This window comes from Ranitomeya variabilis, chromosome 2 (genome assembly GCF_051348905.1).
Source record: "Ranitomeya variabilis isolate aRanVar5 chromosome 2, aRanVar5.hap1, whole genome shotgun sequence".
Lineage (NCBI taxonomy): Eukaryota > Metazoa > Chordata > Amphibia > Anura > Dendrobatidae > Ranitomeya > Ranitomeya variabilis.
This window is the reverse complement of record NC_135233.1, coordinates 451,468,092-451,483,424: the sequence shown is the minus strand read 5'-3', so window position 1 is coordinate 451,483,424 and position 15,333 is coordinate 451,468,092. Positions and strand designations below refer to the sequence as shown.

The 15,333-nt window shown below is 38.4% G+C and overlaps 1 protein-coding gene across 3 annotated transcripts in view; it reads left to right on the top strand.

Annotated features, from left to right (window-relative positions):
• Positions 1-15,333, top strand: part of LOC143806577 (AMP deaminase 3-like) — a 46,659-nt gene that overhangs the window by 10,637 nt on the left and 20,689 nt on the right. For 2 of the 3 annotated variants that reach the window (XM_077287268.1, XM_077287267.1), the window contains exon 2: positions 4,947-5,172. In XM_077287268.1, coding sequence (XP_077143383.1) covers positions 4,952-5,172 — 221 coding nt within the window. In that variant the 5' untranslated portion in view covers positions 4,947-4,951. Of the gene's footprint in view, positions 1-1,299; positions 1,351-4,946; positions 5,173-15,333 lie in introns of those variants that run through there. The other variant, XM_077287269.1, reaches the window with a different exon arrangement.

Genomic DNA, 15,333 nt, shown 5'->3' with positions numbered 1-15,333 from the left:
TTAGTTTTCAAATTTTACTTTGCTTTTAAAGGTCTATTTTGGGAAAAATTTGATACAATTAGCAGTTTAAAAAGCTTTCAACTTCCTCATTCTGTTCCGGAATTTAATATTTTGACACTTGAATAGTTTCCTAGGCATGTTGTTGTGTTCCTGTTGGGTAATTAAGCTCTTCCCCCCTCACATCTGATGTAAACAGCAAGTCATGGTGTGGAGCAATATTCTGCGGACATGGAGATGGGCAGCTGCTAGTTATATGCAAAGGGGTTGCGTAACTGAGTTGCTGGGTCAATGCCAACATCATCCTCTGTGGAGCTGTATATTGGATATCACTTTCACTTAAAATTGTAAATTTGGAGTGAATTACAAAGCTGTATACAAAATTCATCATGGGGGGGGGTGTTAATGTTCAGTGTCACATAGCCACATGTTTATGGCAACTCTTTGCATCCACATTCAAAGAACAGTAATCCGAGGCAAGCTTAAAAAGTAGGGTGAATTAGACGGTATCTAGAATTTTTGTCCAGGGGCTGGTGATTAACCCCATAGCCTTCCCACCTTTCCATATTGCATATTTGGATGTTACTATATAAATATCTTCTATTGCACATGCAGAGCTTAACCAAAGATAGTGCTGACCATGGAAGCAGACATTTTAAAGGCGTGGCTAATATTTATGATTGGTTCAAATGAGACAATGTTGTGATGTCACCAGATCCCATCGCATTCACATATATGCAGTAGTGTCCATTTATGGGGACATCATTTTTATTTAGGCAAGAGAAGCATTTACACTGTCAGCATTGGTGTGCTCATAGAATGTGCCATAAGGCAAGAAGTCTGTGAAGTTGATGTATTTACACAGTCCAAAAATCAAGTGACAAGTTTCCATATTATTAATGTTAAAATAATTCTAAAGCTTAGAAAAATGTATCATTCCTTCCTTTACTATTAAGGTGCACATTATTTTGCAACTTTTTAGATCCAATTTAAATAAATATTTCACAGCAAGCTACCCCTGACTTTAAATTTGGCCTTCTTCAGCCGTACTGATGGTGCTTGAGGACCAATGATCATATGTTTAAGATTTGTCCATACTCGTGAGGACCCGAAGGTCTGGGAGATAAAATTTCGGGTTACTGGGTACAATAAAAAGTATATAACCTCATTCATAATATAAGCGGCTCCACTGGTTGGAAAGAAAAAAAAACTGGAACTAGTTGAACCAGTCAGAGTAATGTATTCATGGCTTGGTAGAGCTTTGATCTCGTCTTTCTCTGATGTCCTACATTGCATACTCTGCTGAATAAATTGAATTGTTTGGCTTTCTTTGTAACCATATCGCTGGAAAAGGTAGGTGCTGCTTGGGTAATGTTGATTTTTTTTTTGTATATTGTTGACTCCTTATCATGTTTGTGCAAATCCTCTACATAAAACAATGCATTATCACTGCTATATGTTGACTCGGCTTTGTAAGTCTAGCTCTCCGTGATAAATTTACATTATGGCTTTAATTTCTGGCAGATATGTTTTGTTTAGGGTCCATAAAACCTTAATAAACCTCAATGTAGGCTTCTCTGTCACTTTACAAGATGAAGTACAAGAGAAATAATGCAAATGAATGATGCAACAATGGAAAGAAAACACTGATGAAACATCCTGATAACAAACAAAATACAGAGCTCCACTTATTACATGATCCTTCAAATGTATCAGCTTCTTATTTCCATATATTTACTTATCAGACATCAGTATAATATATGGAAACAGTATGAAGAAAAGCTTAACGCAAAAAATGTCAGAACTCTGGATGTGTCTTTAACAAATGTTTATTAAATAGGACTTTGTCATATCATTAAATCACATGAAGGTATATTCTTGTACATAGGAGCAGCATTATAGTAGTTATATTCTTGTACATAGATGCAGTATTATAGTAGTTATATTCTTGTACATATAAGCAGTATTATAGTAGTTATATTCTTGTACATAGAGAGCAGTATTATAGTAGCTATATTCTTGTACATAGGAGCAGTATTATAGTAGTTATATTCTTGTACATAGAGGCAGCATTATAGTAGTTATATTCTTGTACATAGGGGGCAGTATTATAGTAGTTATATTCTTGTACATAGGGGCAGTATTATAGTAGTTATATTCTTGTACATAGGGGGCAGTACTATAGTAGTTATATTCTTGTACATAGGAACAGTATTATAGTAGTTATATTCTTGTACATATAAGCAGTATTATAGTAGTTATATTCGTGTACATAGAGAGCAGTATTATAGTAGCTATACTCTTGTACATAGGGGGCAGTATTATAGTAGTTATATTCTTGTACATAGAGGCAGTATTATAGTAGTTATATTCTTGTACATATAAGCAGCATTATAGTAGTTATATTCTTGTACATAGAGGCAGTATTATAGTAGTTATATTCTTGTACATATAAGCAGTATTATAGTAGTTATATTCTTGTACATAGAGAGCAGTATTATAGTAGCTATATTCTTGTACATAGGGGGCAGTACTATAGTAGTTATATTCTTGTACATATGAACAGTATTATAGTAGTTATATTCTTGTACATTGGAGCAGTATTATAGTAGTTATATTCTTGTACATAGGAGCAGTATTATAGTAGTTATATTCTTGTACATAGGGGCAGTATTATAGTAGTTATATTCTTGTACATAGGGGGCAGTACTATAGTAGTTATATTCTTGTACATAGGAACAGTATTATAGTAGTTATATTCTTGTACATATAAGCAGTATTATAGTAGTTATATTCGTGTACATAGAGAGCAGTATTATAGTAGCTATACTCTTGTACATAGGAGCAGTATTATAGCAGTTATACTCTTGTACATAGAGGCAGTATTATAGTAGTTATATTCTTGTACATGGGGAAAGTATTAGAGTAGTTTTATTCTTGTACATAGGGAGCAGTATTATAGTAGTTATATTCTTGTACATGGGGAAAGTATTAGAGTAGTTATATTCTTGTACATGGGTGCAGTATTATAGTAGTTATATTCTTGTACATAGGAGCAGTATTATAGTAGTTATATTCTTGTACATAGGGGACAGTATTATAGCAGTTGTATTCTTGTACATAGGGGCAGTATTATAGTAGTTATATTCTTGTACATATAAGCAGTATTATAGTAGTTATATTCGTGTACATAGAGAGCAGTATTATAGTAGCTATACTCTTGTACATAGGAGCAGTATTATAGCAGTTATACTCTTGTACATAGAGGCAGCATTATAGTAGTTGTATTCTTGTACATGGGGAAAGTATTAGAGTCGTTTTATTCTTGTACATAGGGAGCAGTATTAGAGTAGTTATATTCTTGTACATGGGTGCAGTATTATAGTAGTTATATTCTTGTACATAGGAGCAGTATTATAGTAGTTATATTCTTGTACATAGGGGACAGTATTATAGCAGTTGTATTCTTGTACATAGGGGCAGTATTATAGTAGTTGTATTCTTGTACATGGGGAAGTATTATAGTAGTTATATTCTTGTACATAGGGAGCAGTATTAGAGTAGTTACTGTATATTCTTGTACATGGGTGCAGTATTATAGTAGTTATATTCTTGTACATAGGAGCAGTATTATAGTAGTTATATTCTTGTACATAGGGGACAGTATTATAGCAGTTGTATTCTTGTACATAGGGGCAGTATTATAGTAGTTGTATTCTTGTACATCGGGGAAGTATTATAGTAGTTATATTCTTGTACATAGGGGCAGTATTATAGTAGTTATATTTTTGTACATAGGGGCAGTATTATAGTAGTTATATTCCTGTACATAGGGGACAGTATTATAGCAGTTGTATTTTTGTACATAGGGGCAGTATTATAGTAGTTATATTCTTGTACATAGGAGCAGTATTATAGTAGTTATATTCTTATACATAGGGGCAGTATTATAGTAGTTATATTCTTGTACATAGCAGCAGTATTATAGTAGTTATATGTTTGTACATAGGAGCAGTATTATAGTAGTTATATTCTTGTGCATAGGAGGCAGTATTATAGCAGTTATATTCTTGGACATACAGGGCAGTATTATAGTAGTTATATTCTTGTACATACAGGGCAGTATTATAGTAGTTATATTCTTGTACATGGGTGCAGTATTATAGTAGTTATATTCTTGTACATAGGAGCAATATTATAGTAGTTATATTCTTGTACATAGGGGCAATATTATAGTAGTTATATTCTTGTATATAGGAGGCAGTATTATAGTAGTTATATTCTTGTATATAGAAGCAGTATTATAGTAGTTATATTCTTGTACATAGGGACAGTATTATAGTAGTTATATTCTTGTACATAGGGACAGTATTATAGTAGTTATATTCTTGTACATATAAGCAGTATTATAGTAGTTATATTCGTGTACATAGAGAGCAGTATGATAGTAGCTATACTCTTGTACATAGGAACAGTATTATAGTAGTTATACTCTTGTACATAGAGGCAGCATTATAGTAGTTGTATTCTTGTACATGGGGAAACTATTAGAGTAGTTATATTCTTGTACATAGGGAGCAGTATTAGAGTAGTTATATTCTTGTACATGGGTGCAGTATTATAGTAGTTATATTCTTGTACATAGGAGCAGTATTATAGTAGTTATATTCTTGTACATAGGGGACAGTATTATAGCAGTTGTATTCTTGTACATAGGGGCAGTATTATAGTAGTTGTATTCTTGTACATGGGGGAAGTATTATAGTAGTTATGTTCTTGTACATAGGGGCAGTATTATAGTAGTTATATTCTTGTACATAGGGGCAGTATTATAGTAGTTATATTTTTGTACATAGGGAACAGTATTATAGCAGTTGTATTTTTGTACATAGTATTTTAGTAGTTATTTGATCTCAGAACTAATTATTTTAACTTATTTATCTCTTTAGGAGAGATGCCGCGGCACTTCCCTCGCCTCAATATTTCAGAGGTGGATGAACAAGTCCGGCTTCTGGCTGAGAAAGTTTTTGCCAAAGTACTTAGAGAAGAGGACAGTAAAGATGCATTTTCCCTGTTTACCGTTCCCGAGGATTGTCCTATTGGACAGAAAGAGGCCAAAGAACGAGAACTGGAGAAGGAAATGGCGGAACAGAAATCCGCTGAAACCGTTAAAAGGTTTGTCCTGCACAGTCTTTGTATAGTAACTTCTTGCACATCGCACTTTTTCTGGTTCAGTAGAATCTTTGCTTTTATAACCTTCATGCAAGAAGAGACGTGTTTTTTTTTTTATTTTACAGTTATCTAAGAAAAAAGTAAAATAAACCTCAAACAAAAAAAGGAAACAATTTTCATTAAAAAGGAAACAATTTTCATTTTCCTTAATTCCTCCACATTTTCTTTCCAGGCATTTCACACATTTCTTAGTTTCTTTGACTGTATATAACCTGGTATCATTTGTAATATGAACAATATGCCTAGAAGTACAAAACATATCTTCAGATGTTTCTCAGAGATTTTCAACAAATTTGCAACAAGTAGCTATGCTGAAGGAGTGGCGTTTGTTTCCTATTCAGTACTTTGAGTGCACAAGGGTGAATAGGCTGTGGTTGTGATTAGTTCACAAACCTTAAAGGGGCTGTCTCAGTTTTCTATCATTTGGTGTAATTGCTCACCAGGTGAGGTGGATCTGCTCAGCCTCTAGTCCGGGTGGGCACACAGACCACAGATCTTGGTGCACCTTCCATAGAACACATGAAATTGGGATTAACTGGACAGAAGACAGACAGATGCAGGGGAACCAGCAGGGATGGGTGCGAGTTTAAACTCAGTAGTACAGATAATGGAGCACACCAAAAAAGGGACACTAGAGTCTCAATCCCAAGACATAAGTCGTTGTGTCACTGGGCAACTTTGAATGGCACCATTCATTTTATCATGTAATGCACTGGAAAGCGGAGAAAAATTCCATGTGTGTTTAAATTGCAGAAAAAGCGCAATTTCACATTTTTTTTTATGTTTATTTACCATTTTCACTATACGGTAAAACTCACCTGGAAATATGATTCTCCTGGTCAGTACGAGTCTGCAGATACCAAACATGTCTAGTTTTTTTTTATTTAAGTGGCCCCCAAAAATTTGAAATTTAGTGAAAAAAAACTTTCTTGTGTCGCCATTCTCCATGACTCAACTTTATCATTTTTCATGGTATGGGTCTGTTTGAGGGCTTATGTTTTGCGCCCGGAGCTGACATTTTTATTGATACTATTTTGGGGTACATGCAATGTTTTGATCGCCTTTTATTGCAAAGTTGCGACAGCAAAAACTCTGTAATTCTGGAGTTTCCATTTTTTTTCATATTACGCCATTCATTTTATTTAATACTTTGATAGATCAGACTTTTATGAATGCAGCGATACCAATTTTTCTTTTTTTTTTTTTAATTTTTGTTTTATTTTTAATGGGGCATAAGGGCGGTGATCTGAACTTGTTTTTTACCTCGTATGTTGTTAAATAAGTCTAGTGACATGATGTTATTGATCCACATCAGGCAACCTGTAGAACCTGATGTGGAGCACAGCAGAGGGCAGTGGACCCAGGGGAAGGGGGCGGAGCCTGGGATACCGAGGACAGCTGTGTAATAGCGCCCTGTTCCCCAGCCTCGTGGCTTTCTTGCTATCCAGTAACGCCCTCACTGAAGCTTCTGATTCACATAGTAACGAGTACACATTGGTATTCAGGTTTTAATTAATTTTTAAAAACTCCAAATGCAGTCATACACAAGTAATCTTTCGGTGAGAAGTTCACCTGCTTGTTGATGGTTTCCACATTTATTTTTATAATTGAAAGGCTAGATTCACCATTAACCGACTGTGTGGCCAATAATCATCAGTGGAGTTTCACTGTGATGTCCTTCAAGCTCCGGTTATTAACAGACTCTCCTGAATTTGTCCTTGACTGCAGAGTTATCTACACAGGGGGCTTAAAATAAGAGGTGGTGAGGTGAGAATGATGGCAGCTATAGGGGGTATGTGACACATCTTAGGAATCGGTGTCAATACCGCTCCAGAATATATCACTGTATACAATAATAGAAGTGTTCTCATCAATATGATTACATGATGCCCTGTATAGATGGTTTACTCCTTGTTTCATTATAAAATGGAGCCACTTTAAAAAAAAAAAAAAAAAAATTTCAATTGAAAATTTCCTTCCGTTGTGTGTATGCAGCTTCTATGCAGACCAGTGTGTGTCCATAGTTATATAAAACAAGTTACAATCTTCTTGGTCTTTATGTAATTGCTTATGGCAAGATTTTGGTTATTTTGCTGTCCTTGTATTCCTGATACAATCCTGACATGGAGAGATAAACACAGTAGGAGAATCTTCTTTAATGGGATTATGTGTGGAGTCAGCCATGTCCAAAGCTGGATCCAAGTCCTCCCTCCACACCCATCACTGCACATAAAGGCATGCTGGGTCTCTATAGCCTATGCCACTTGTCTATCGTGAGGACAGAGCTGTGCTGGGCCAGGTACGGACTATTGCATCTACTCCATTCAGGTCAGATCTCTGTTATCTCCTCCATAAGGGTATGTGTCCATGGTCAGGATGGCCGGCGGTATCGCCGCTCGGCGCTAAGCCCCGCCCCCTTTCTGGGACGCGATGGTGCCGGATGTGTACAGTACACATCCGGGATCATCGCCCCCCTCCCATAGGGCCCTGTGATATGCCTTGCGGGGACGCTGCGTCCCCGCAAGGTGTACGGACATGCTGCGATCTGAAAAGACGCGCAGCATGTCCGGAGTCGCAGGGCCGCCGCGTGCGGGTTTCCACGCAGAGTGGAGACGGGATTTCCAAAAATCCCCTCCACTATGCTGGAACATCTGGACGCTGCGTGTTTGACGCTGCAGCTCTGCGCAGCGTCAAACACGCAGCGTTTACTGACCGTGGAAACTCACCCTTATGGACCAGTGTTCTGCACTACATTCTCCATGTAAAAATAACAGTACAAGTGAAAATAAGCACAATTCTTAAAAATGCCTGTATAATTATTGCCTTCGTCCTGCCAAAAATAGTGAACGGATATATATATTTTTTACTATTGTGTATTCTTCTTCTTATTATTATTATGCATTATTATTGCTGTGCTTTACTATTACATTATTATTCATTATAATTATTATGCATTAATATTATTATTATTATTATTATTATTGCTGTGCATTATTATTCAATTATTCATTATAATTATTATTCATTATAATTATTAATTATCATTCTTAGTATTATTAATATTTTCCGTGCATTAATAATAATAATAATAATAATAATAATAATATTGCTGTGCGTTATTATTATTATTATTAGTAGTAGTAGTATTATTATTATTAGTATTATTGTTATTATTATTGTGCTTTGCTGTTGTTAATAATTAATAATATTATTATACAAGTTTAATGGATTCATTCATTAATGTGTTATCCTAATTTAGAATTATTATTTTTAGCATTTTCATGTGCAATAATATTGATAAATATTTAAGTATATTTGTTTAAGTTTTTTTACTACCATAATAATAATCATAATATAAAAAAATAACAATGATGATGCATAAGTGATTTATTTTTATACGTTTTGTAAGTGCTATAAGGTATAGGTATATAGGAAGTAAGGCTGTACTATATTTATATCTGCCCTATGGCATGCTGTCTACAGTGGCTCTGCTGTAAACCTTTGGGGATCGTCAGTGACTGCTTGGATCCATAGTACGATGGATGCCGCTCAGCGTCATGGCTTCTATCTTTATAAGCAGAAGTCAATGTATTATTTTGATGCTGATGACACTCAGATCTACCTTTCTGGCCCAGACGTCACCGCTCTGCTGTTCAGAATCCCGGAGTGTCTATCAGCCATATCCTCCTTCTTCTCCTCTCGCTTCCTCAAACTCAATGTGGACAAATCTGAACTCATTATCTTTCCTCCATCTCATAGATCTTCCATACCTGACCTATCTATCGCAATTAACGACATCACGCTTTCCCCCGTACCGGAAGTTCACTGCCTCGGAGTAACCCTTTACTCTGCCCTGTCCTTCAAACTGCACATCCAAGCTCTGTCCACCTCCTGTCGCCTCCAGCTCAAAAATATCTCCAGAATCCGTCCTTTCCTGAACCATCAATCTACTAAAATGCTTGTGCATGCCCTCATCATCTCCCGCCTTGACTACTGCAAAATCCTTTTCTGTGGCCTCCCTACACCCTTGCACCTCTCCAGTCCATCCTTAACTCTGCTGCCCGACTAATGCATCTCTCTGCTCGCTACTCCTCCGCTTCCCCCCTCTGCAAATCTCTTCACTGGATCCCATTCCCTCAGCATCTCCAGTTTAAACTACTAATACTGACCTACAAAGCCATCCATAACCTGTCTCCTCCATATATCTCTGAACTAATCTCCCGATATCTTCCCTCACGTAATCTCCGGTCCTCCCGAAACCGCCTTCTCTCCTCCACACTTATTCGCTCCTCACCCAACCGCCTCCAGGACTTCTCCCTAATATCCCCCATCCTCTTGAATTCTTTGCCCCAACACGTCCGACTATCAACCACATTCGGATCCTTCAGACGGAACCTGAAAACCCACCTCTTCAGGAAAGCCTACAGCCTGCACTGACTCAGCTGCCTCCTCACCACTACCGAAGCTACCACCTCACCAACACCGGAGCTCCTGCAACCCTCAACCTACTGTCTCCATCCCCACCATCCTGTAGAATGTAAGCCCGCAAGGGCAGGGTCCTCGCCCCTCTGTATCAGTCTGTCATTGACAGTTTGCTTACTGTAAGTGATATCTGTAATTTGTATGTAACCCCTTCTCATGTACAGCAGGGGGCAATCGCATAGCATTGGGGACCACAGGGGTACCAAAGTCTACGGAGACACGAAATCTCATCTGGAATTTTTATCACTGTAAAACAAGTAGAACTTTTTTTGAGTGGCATAGTGAGTGCCCGTCTGATGTTGCCTATGCAGAGTGCAGCAGTCAAGATGGGTTTGCCTAGACAACGATGAAGATGACAAAGCTCTCAGTATAGTGAAGTGATCTTTGTCATCTCAGTCGCTGCCACTGCAGAGCGCAGTAGCTGATGACAAACTCATGGTGACTCCTGCGCTCTGCATAAGCAGCGACTGAGATGACATAAGCTGAGCAGCTTATGAATAAAGGCAGTATTAAATCACGAGGACTGCTCTACACATGATTCAATACTTTCTTCATTCATTACTAGAAGTAATTTGCTACTAACTATGGTTAGGGTTAGGGAAAGAACTAAGGTAACAAAATTTGCTACATAAAAAAAGTAATGAAAAAATAAAAATGTAACAAAATGAAAATGTCTAACCTTTTATGTTTAAAAAATTTACTGTTTCCAGTAAAATGCAGAAAAAAAACTATAGGAACAAGGAGCTAGCTAAAATATTATCTGTTTTTGCCTCAAATTATAATACATGTGCTGGAAGGGACCCAGAGAGACCCCTGGGGTCAGGGGGCGCCAAATACTTGCCTTGTCCGCCAACGACAGGGGGTTTGGATTCGGCTTCATGGTTATGAAAAGGCGGCAGGAGAAATTGTGCCCCTCTGTCCTAGGTGGTAAAGTAAGGCATCATAATGGGGGCATATTATAATTATTGGGGTCCACTCTATGTTGTGCACACTACTGGGTAGGGCGCATACCTGGACACTGCTTTTTTTGCTTTTTTTTTGAGTATCCAGCTCATCATGAATTATTCTATTCGATATATTACAGATTGTTTCCGCATTTTCATAGTCTATGAATAACAGAACAGAGTAGTTTTCACATGACACAATAACAATATTACATTTCCATGATAGAACAGCGGCCATTATTTCTCTATGTAAATCCCTGGAGAGCTCGGAGGTCATATAACTGGAGGGTTATTAATAAACCTGAGGAGTCAGCAGGTGATAACTGTACGCTGGAAACGTGCAAAATTGATTATTCCGGATTTATGACTAGAACGGAAATGTTGGATACGATTATGGTAGACACTTCTCAAGATTGAGATCGCAAAATGAAGAAGGAAAAGTGGTGGAATGATGGAAATCACAGGATGCAAAGACACGTTACAGATACGTGAAAAATGGAAACAAAATTTTCAAAAACATTTTGATTTATTCAGTATCTAATATGCCACGTGCAGAAATCCCGGCACTTACAGCCTCGGCTGCTATTAATGAGGTTATTAATGGTCGTCTGAGGAAGGTTTGTGCTGCTTAATGCACTTTGGCAAATCATCATGATCCTCTGCTGGCAGCTACCTGTGTAATCACCGACCAATGACGTCCCCGATGTGCTCGATGCAGACAAGTTCGGAGACCCATGGGAGCAGATTTAGGCCACGTAACATGTGACCTGGGGTTGTCGTGTTGGAAAACAGTTCTTGGGACACCTTGGAGAAATGGCTGCACCGCTGGTTCCATCACCAAATCAGTGTAACGCCGAGCTATTAGTGACATGGGATGAAGACTAGAGGGGTCCAACTACCATATATTATGCCACCCGCCACTGTAATCCTAGGAGTAGGACCAGTGTGTTGTTCCCTCGTGAAGGCGTCTTCATGGCGTTGTCCAATGTCCATTGTGTCCAAGACTCATTGCTGAAGAGGACAGACCTCCTTTCCAGCCTCCATTGCTGTCTTGCTCTGCGCCATGACGGCCTCTGAGAGCGGACAGTGGGCATCTGTATCTGGCTTACAGCTCAATGTCAAGCAAACACCTTCTGGTGGTTTGTGTAGACTCAGTTTGCTGCCTTAGTCTTAACATGTGACATCCACTTTCAATTGCAGCACAGAAATGATTAATTGTGGAACCAGTGGTGCAGCCATTTCTCCAAAGTGTCCCAGGAGCCATGTTTCTAAATGACAACCCCAGGCTGCATGTTGCTGGTGATACTGTGAGCTGCCTGTGTGGTCTAAATGTGCTCCATGGCTGCAGCATCTCCAGACTTGTCTCCCATCGATCACATATGGGATGTCATTGGTCGGTGATTACACAGGAGCTGCCAGCAGCGGATCTTGATGATTTGCCCAAGTGCATTCAGCGGCAGAACCTTCCTCAGATGACCATTAATAACTTCATTGATGGCAGCTGAGGCTGAAAGTGCCAGGATTTCTGCACATGGCTCATACTCCATATTGAATAAATTTAGGAGTTTTTAATAATTTGCTTCCACTTTTTCATCATTTTCAGATCAGTGACCTGTCTATCCATCTGATGAATTTCACAACTTTTCCTTCTTTGTATTGCAATTTCAGTGCTGCAGCGTAGTTAGTAGATACCTGTCAGTTGATCCAGGATGTGGGAAAAGAGACAAACAGATCAATATCGGAGCTGTATGCAAGAAACTGTAGGTACCCCACATGCAAATGTTATGTGCCCAAACTACACTTCTCTAGCTGAAGTCATCTCAATGACCCAGAATTTGGCCAGATACGAGCCCCGTGCATGGGGATAGATGTCCATAACGTCCCTCCTATTTATGGAAATCTACTCTGCAAACAAGAAAATAAAATCAAATTTAGATTTAAATATGCAAATACATTTGCATTTGCAAAGGATGTCTCATGCCAACATCTGTCATAATGAGTCTTTGGAAACCTGAAGCGGAAAAAAACATTCACTTTTATCTCTCATTCCTCATTCTCCCCAACATTCCTTATATTTTTCCAGATTTTTTTTTATTTTCCTGCAATCACTTTAAATTTGAAAATTTATAAAAATGATTATAATAATAATAATAATAATAATAATAAGTTCAAAAGCCGGAACAAATACACAGCAAGTCATTGTTACATAGAAATGCTTAGGTTCATTCATTTGAGTGTTTAGTTAGAATTTGTTTCAGGTGGGTTTCGGAGTGAAATCTTTTTGAAAAAGAAATTACGTGCACATAAGATAAATCTAACTTGGTCCAATCCAATTTTCTGCTTGCAAACAAGTGCACCTTCTACATGAGTGTGATCCCAGGCAGAAAAGAGCAGCTCATACTCTGCTGTCATGATGAGAATTGAACCTCGGAAGTCCGGGCGGCCGTGTACCCAAAGTGCAATGGAAAATAGCGTAGATGCAAAAATTGGGGGGCTGTATGGATCTGAGAATCCCATTCTCCTGTAATCTACAGCATGAAATAGAATGACGTATTTCTAGAGTTAAACCAAAATATGATATTCCTTGGTGGAAAAGAAGAGAGAGGAGCGATTTCTAAGCGTAATAAGTCAAAAATATAAAACCAATTGTAGAAAATGTTCTCACCTGCCAAAGTTGTGCTGTGAGCACTATAGTGGATTCCAGTGTGTTTAGCCAACCTGGTATACTGGTGGTAAATGTTCCATGGGGCGATCCAGCAGAGCCAGATGAAGTAAAAAAAAACAAACAAACAGATAAAGGGCTCTCCCAACATGACGGAAAGAGGCAAATTGATCCAATGAGTGCAGATAAAACAAAAGGTATTGAAAAATAAAAACTTTTTATTTGGAAAATACTACATATTTTGGCTGCATCCAGGTATACACTGTCATGGGGATACCATGACAGAGAAGGGTCAGAAGACCGCACTGTCTGATTTCACGCACTCCTGGAGATTGCTGTTTGGAGTTTTGCCTATGTGCACATCCTCATCCTCTCCTATTTGGATTTTCCCTCCTTTAACTCCCCTGTGTGCCAGTCTGTTGTTTTGTGAGTGTATGTTATATGGTTGTTATTTTAATTTATCCCTGTCCGTCTTCTCTTGTTTGTCTGGGTATGTGTTCCTGTATATTACAGATCCCCACTACCCTGGCAGATTAGGATTGATAAAGTAGCATAGCAAGGCACGTGATCCCAGTGTCTTCACCTTCAGGAGTAATCCTGAGGATAGGGTTAGATAGGGTTAGACCAGGGCGCGCTTAATTCTAGGGACCTGGTTAGCACCCAAAGTCCCAACACCTTTGGGACATACAGCTGAGGAAGGCTGGATACAGCCGAAACGCGATCGATACTTCACCTGTATTTATAAAGTTGGATAATCTGAGTATTTGGCAACACTAGGAAAAAAAACAGAAAGTGGGTGCAGCACCAGAGAAAACGTAGAGAAGCTTTGTATTGTAGAAGAACAGTATGTAAGGATTCTTTCTGCTTGTGTCAGAAAGAAAGGAATAGCATATTTTTTGATGTCACAATGAGCAAAGCGACCAGGCTGTGCGCCCCAAAGAAAATGTCAAGTCGTATAGCTATTGAAACTAAAGACTATACCAACCTGCTAAACTCCATTCTCCTGCAATCTACAGAAAGAAATAGAATAACTTATTTATAGGATTGACCAGAATCGGGAAGATAAATTCAAAAAATGAGCGCAGCACAGGAGAAAACTTAGAGAAACTTTGTGTGATAGAGGCTCTACTGCAATCTAGCGGAGGAAAGAGGACAAATTATCTATAGTGTTACAGAATTTCTGACTGCATCAGGAAGAACGTTCCAGAGAAGGGGTGCAGCGCGAGAGAAAACATGGAGATTTGTATAGAAGAGGCACTGCGCAGCACAGCACAAATATGTTGTGTTATATGTGTTATATTTGCACAATATGCCAGCCTTGCCAGGTAATTGTCGTTATTATAGTTTTATTATGTGAACCCCTTTCCACTCCTTCCTCTGTGTGGCTCTCGTGTCTTGGCACTTTGTAGCAAAAATAGCAACCGTTTCTTGTCACTTGTGGCCACACGAGCCATGATCTGATAGTCTCCATAGTTTCCGCTGCACATGGACAGGCACAGGAACTGTCAGCTATTAGATTAGATTGTTGAAAAACCTGCCATAACTTTACAAACACGAGTCTGACAATGGCCAGAGGCCGGAATGTGAAGCATGTGGTGAATTATTACACAGCAACGCTACGCTATAATCACAGCATCTAGATGTGTCCGGATATTAGACTCTCATTACAAGGCAAATAAATGACCGGAAATGTCAACTGAAACATTGGCATGGCAGCCACAACGTGGTGTAAGGAGGAAAAGTATACTGTATCTGACATCGTCCAATATGTCACGACGTGTTGCAGCGGAGAAATATCGCTTCATTTAATTTGCGGATCTCTCCGTCCTGTGTAAAGTGACTATATATATATATATATATATATATATATATATATATATATATATAGGATCTAGGGAAGGAGTACAAGAAAATATGGCTGAATTGGGACAAAGTATCATTGCATGGTCTGTGAGTAGCAGGAGATACGTGGTTTGTTCCCCTGTATGAAGTAGATAGGCATAGTACATAGGCAGC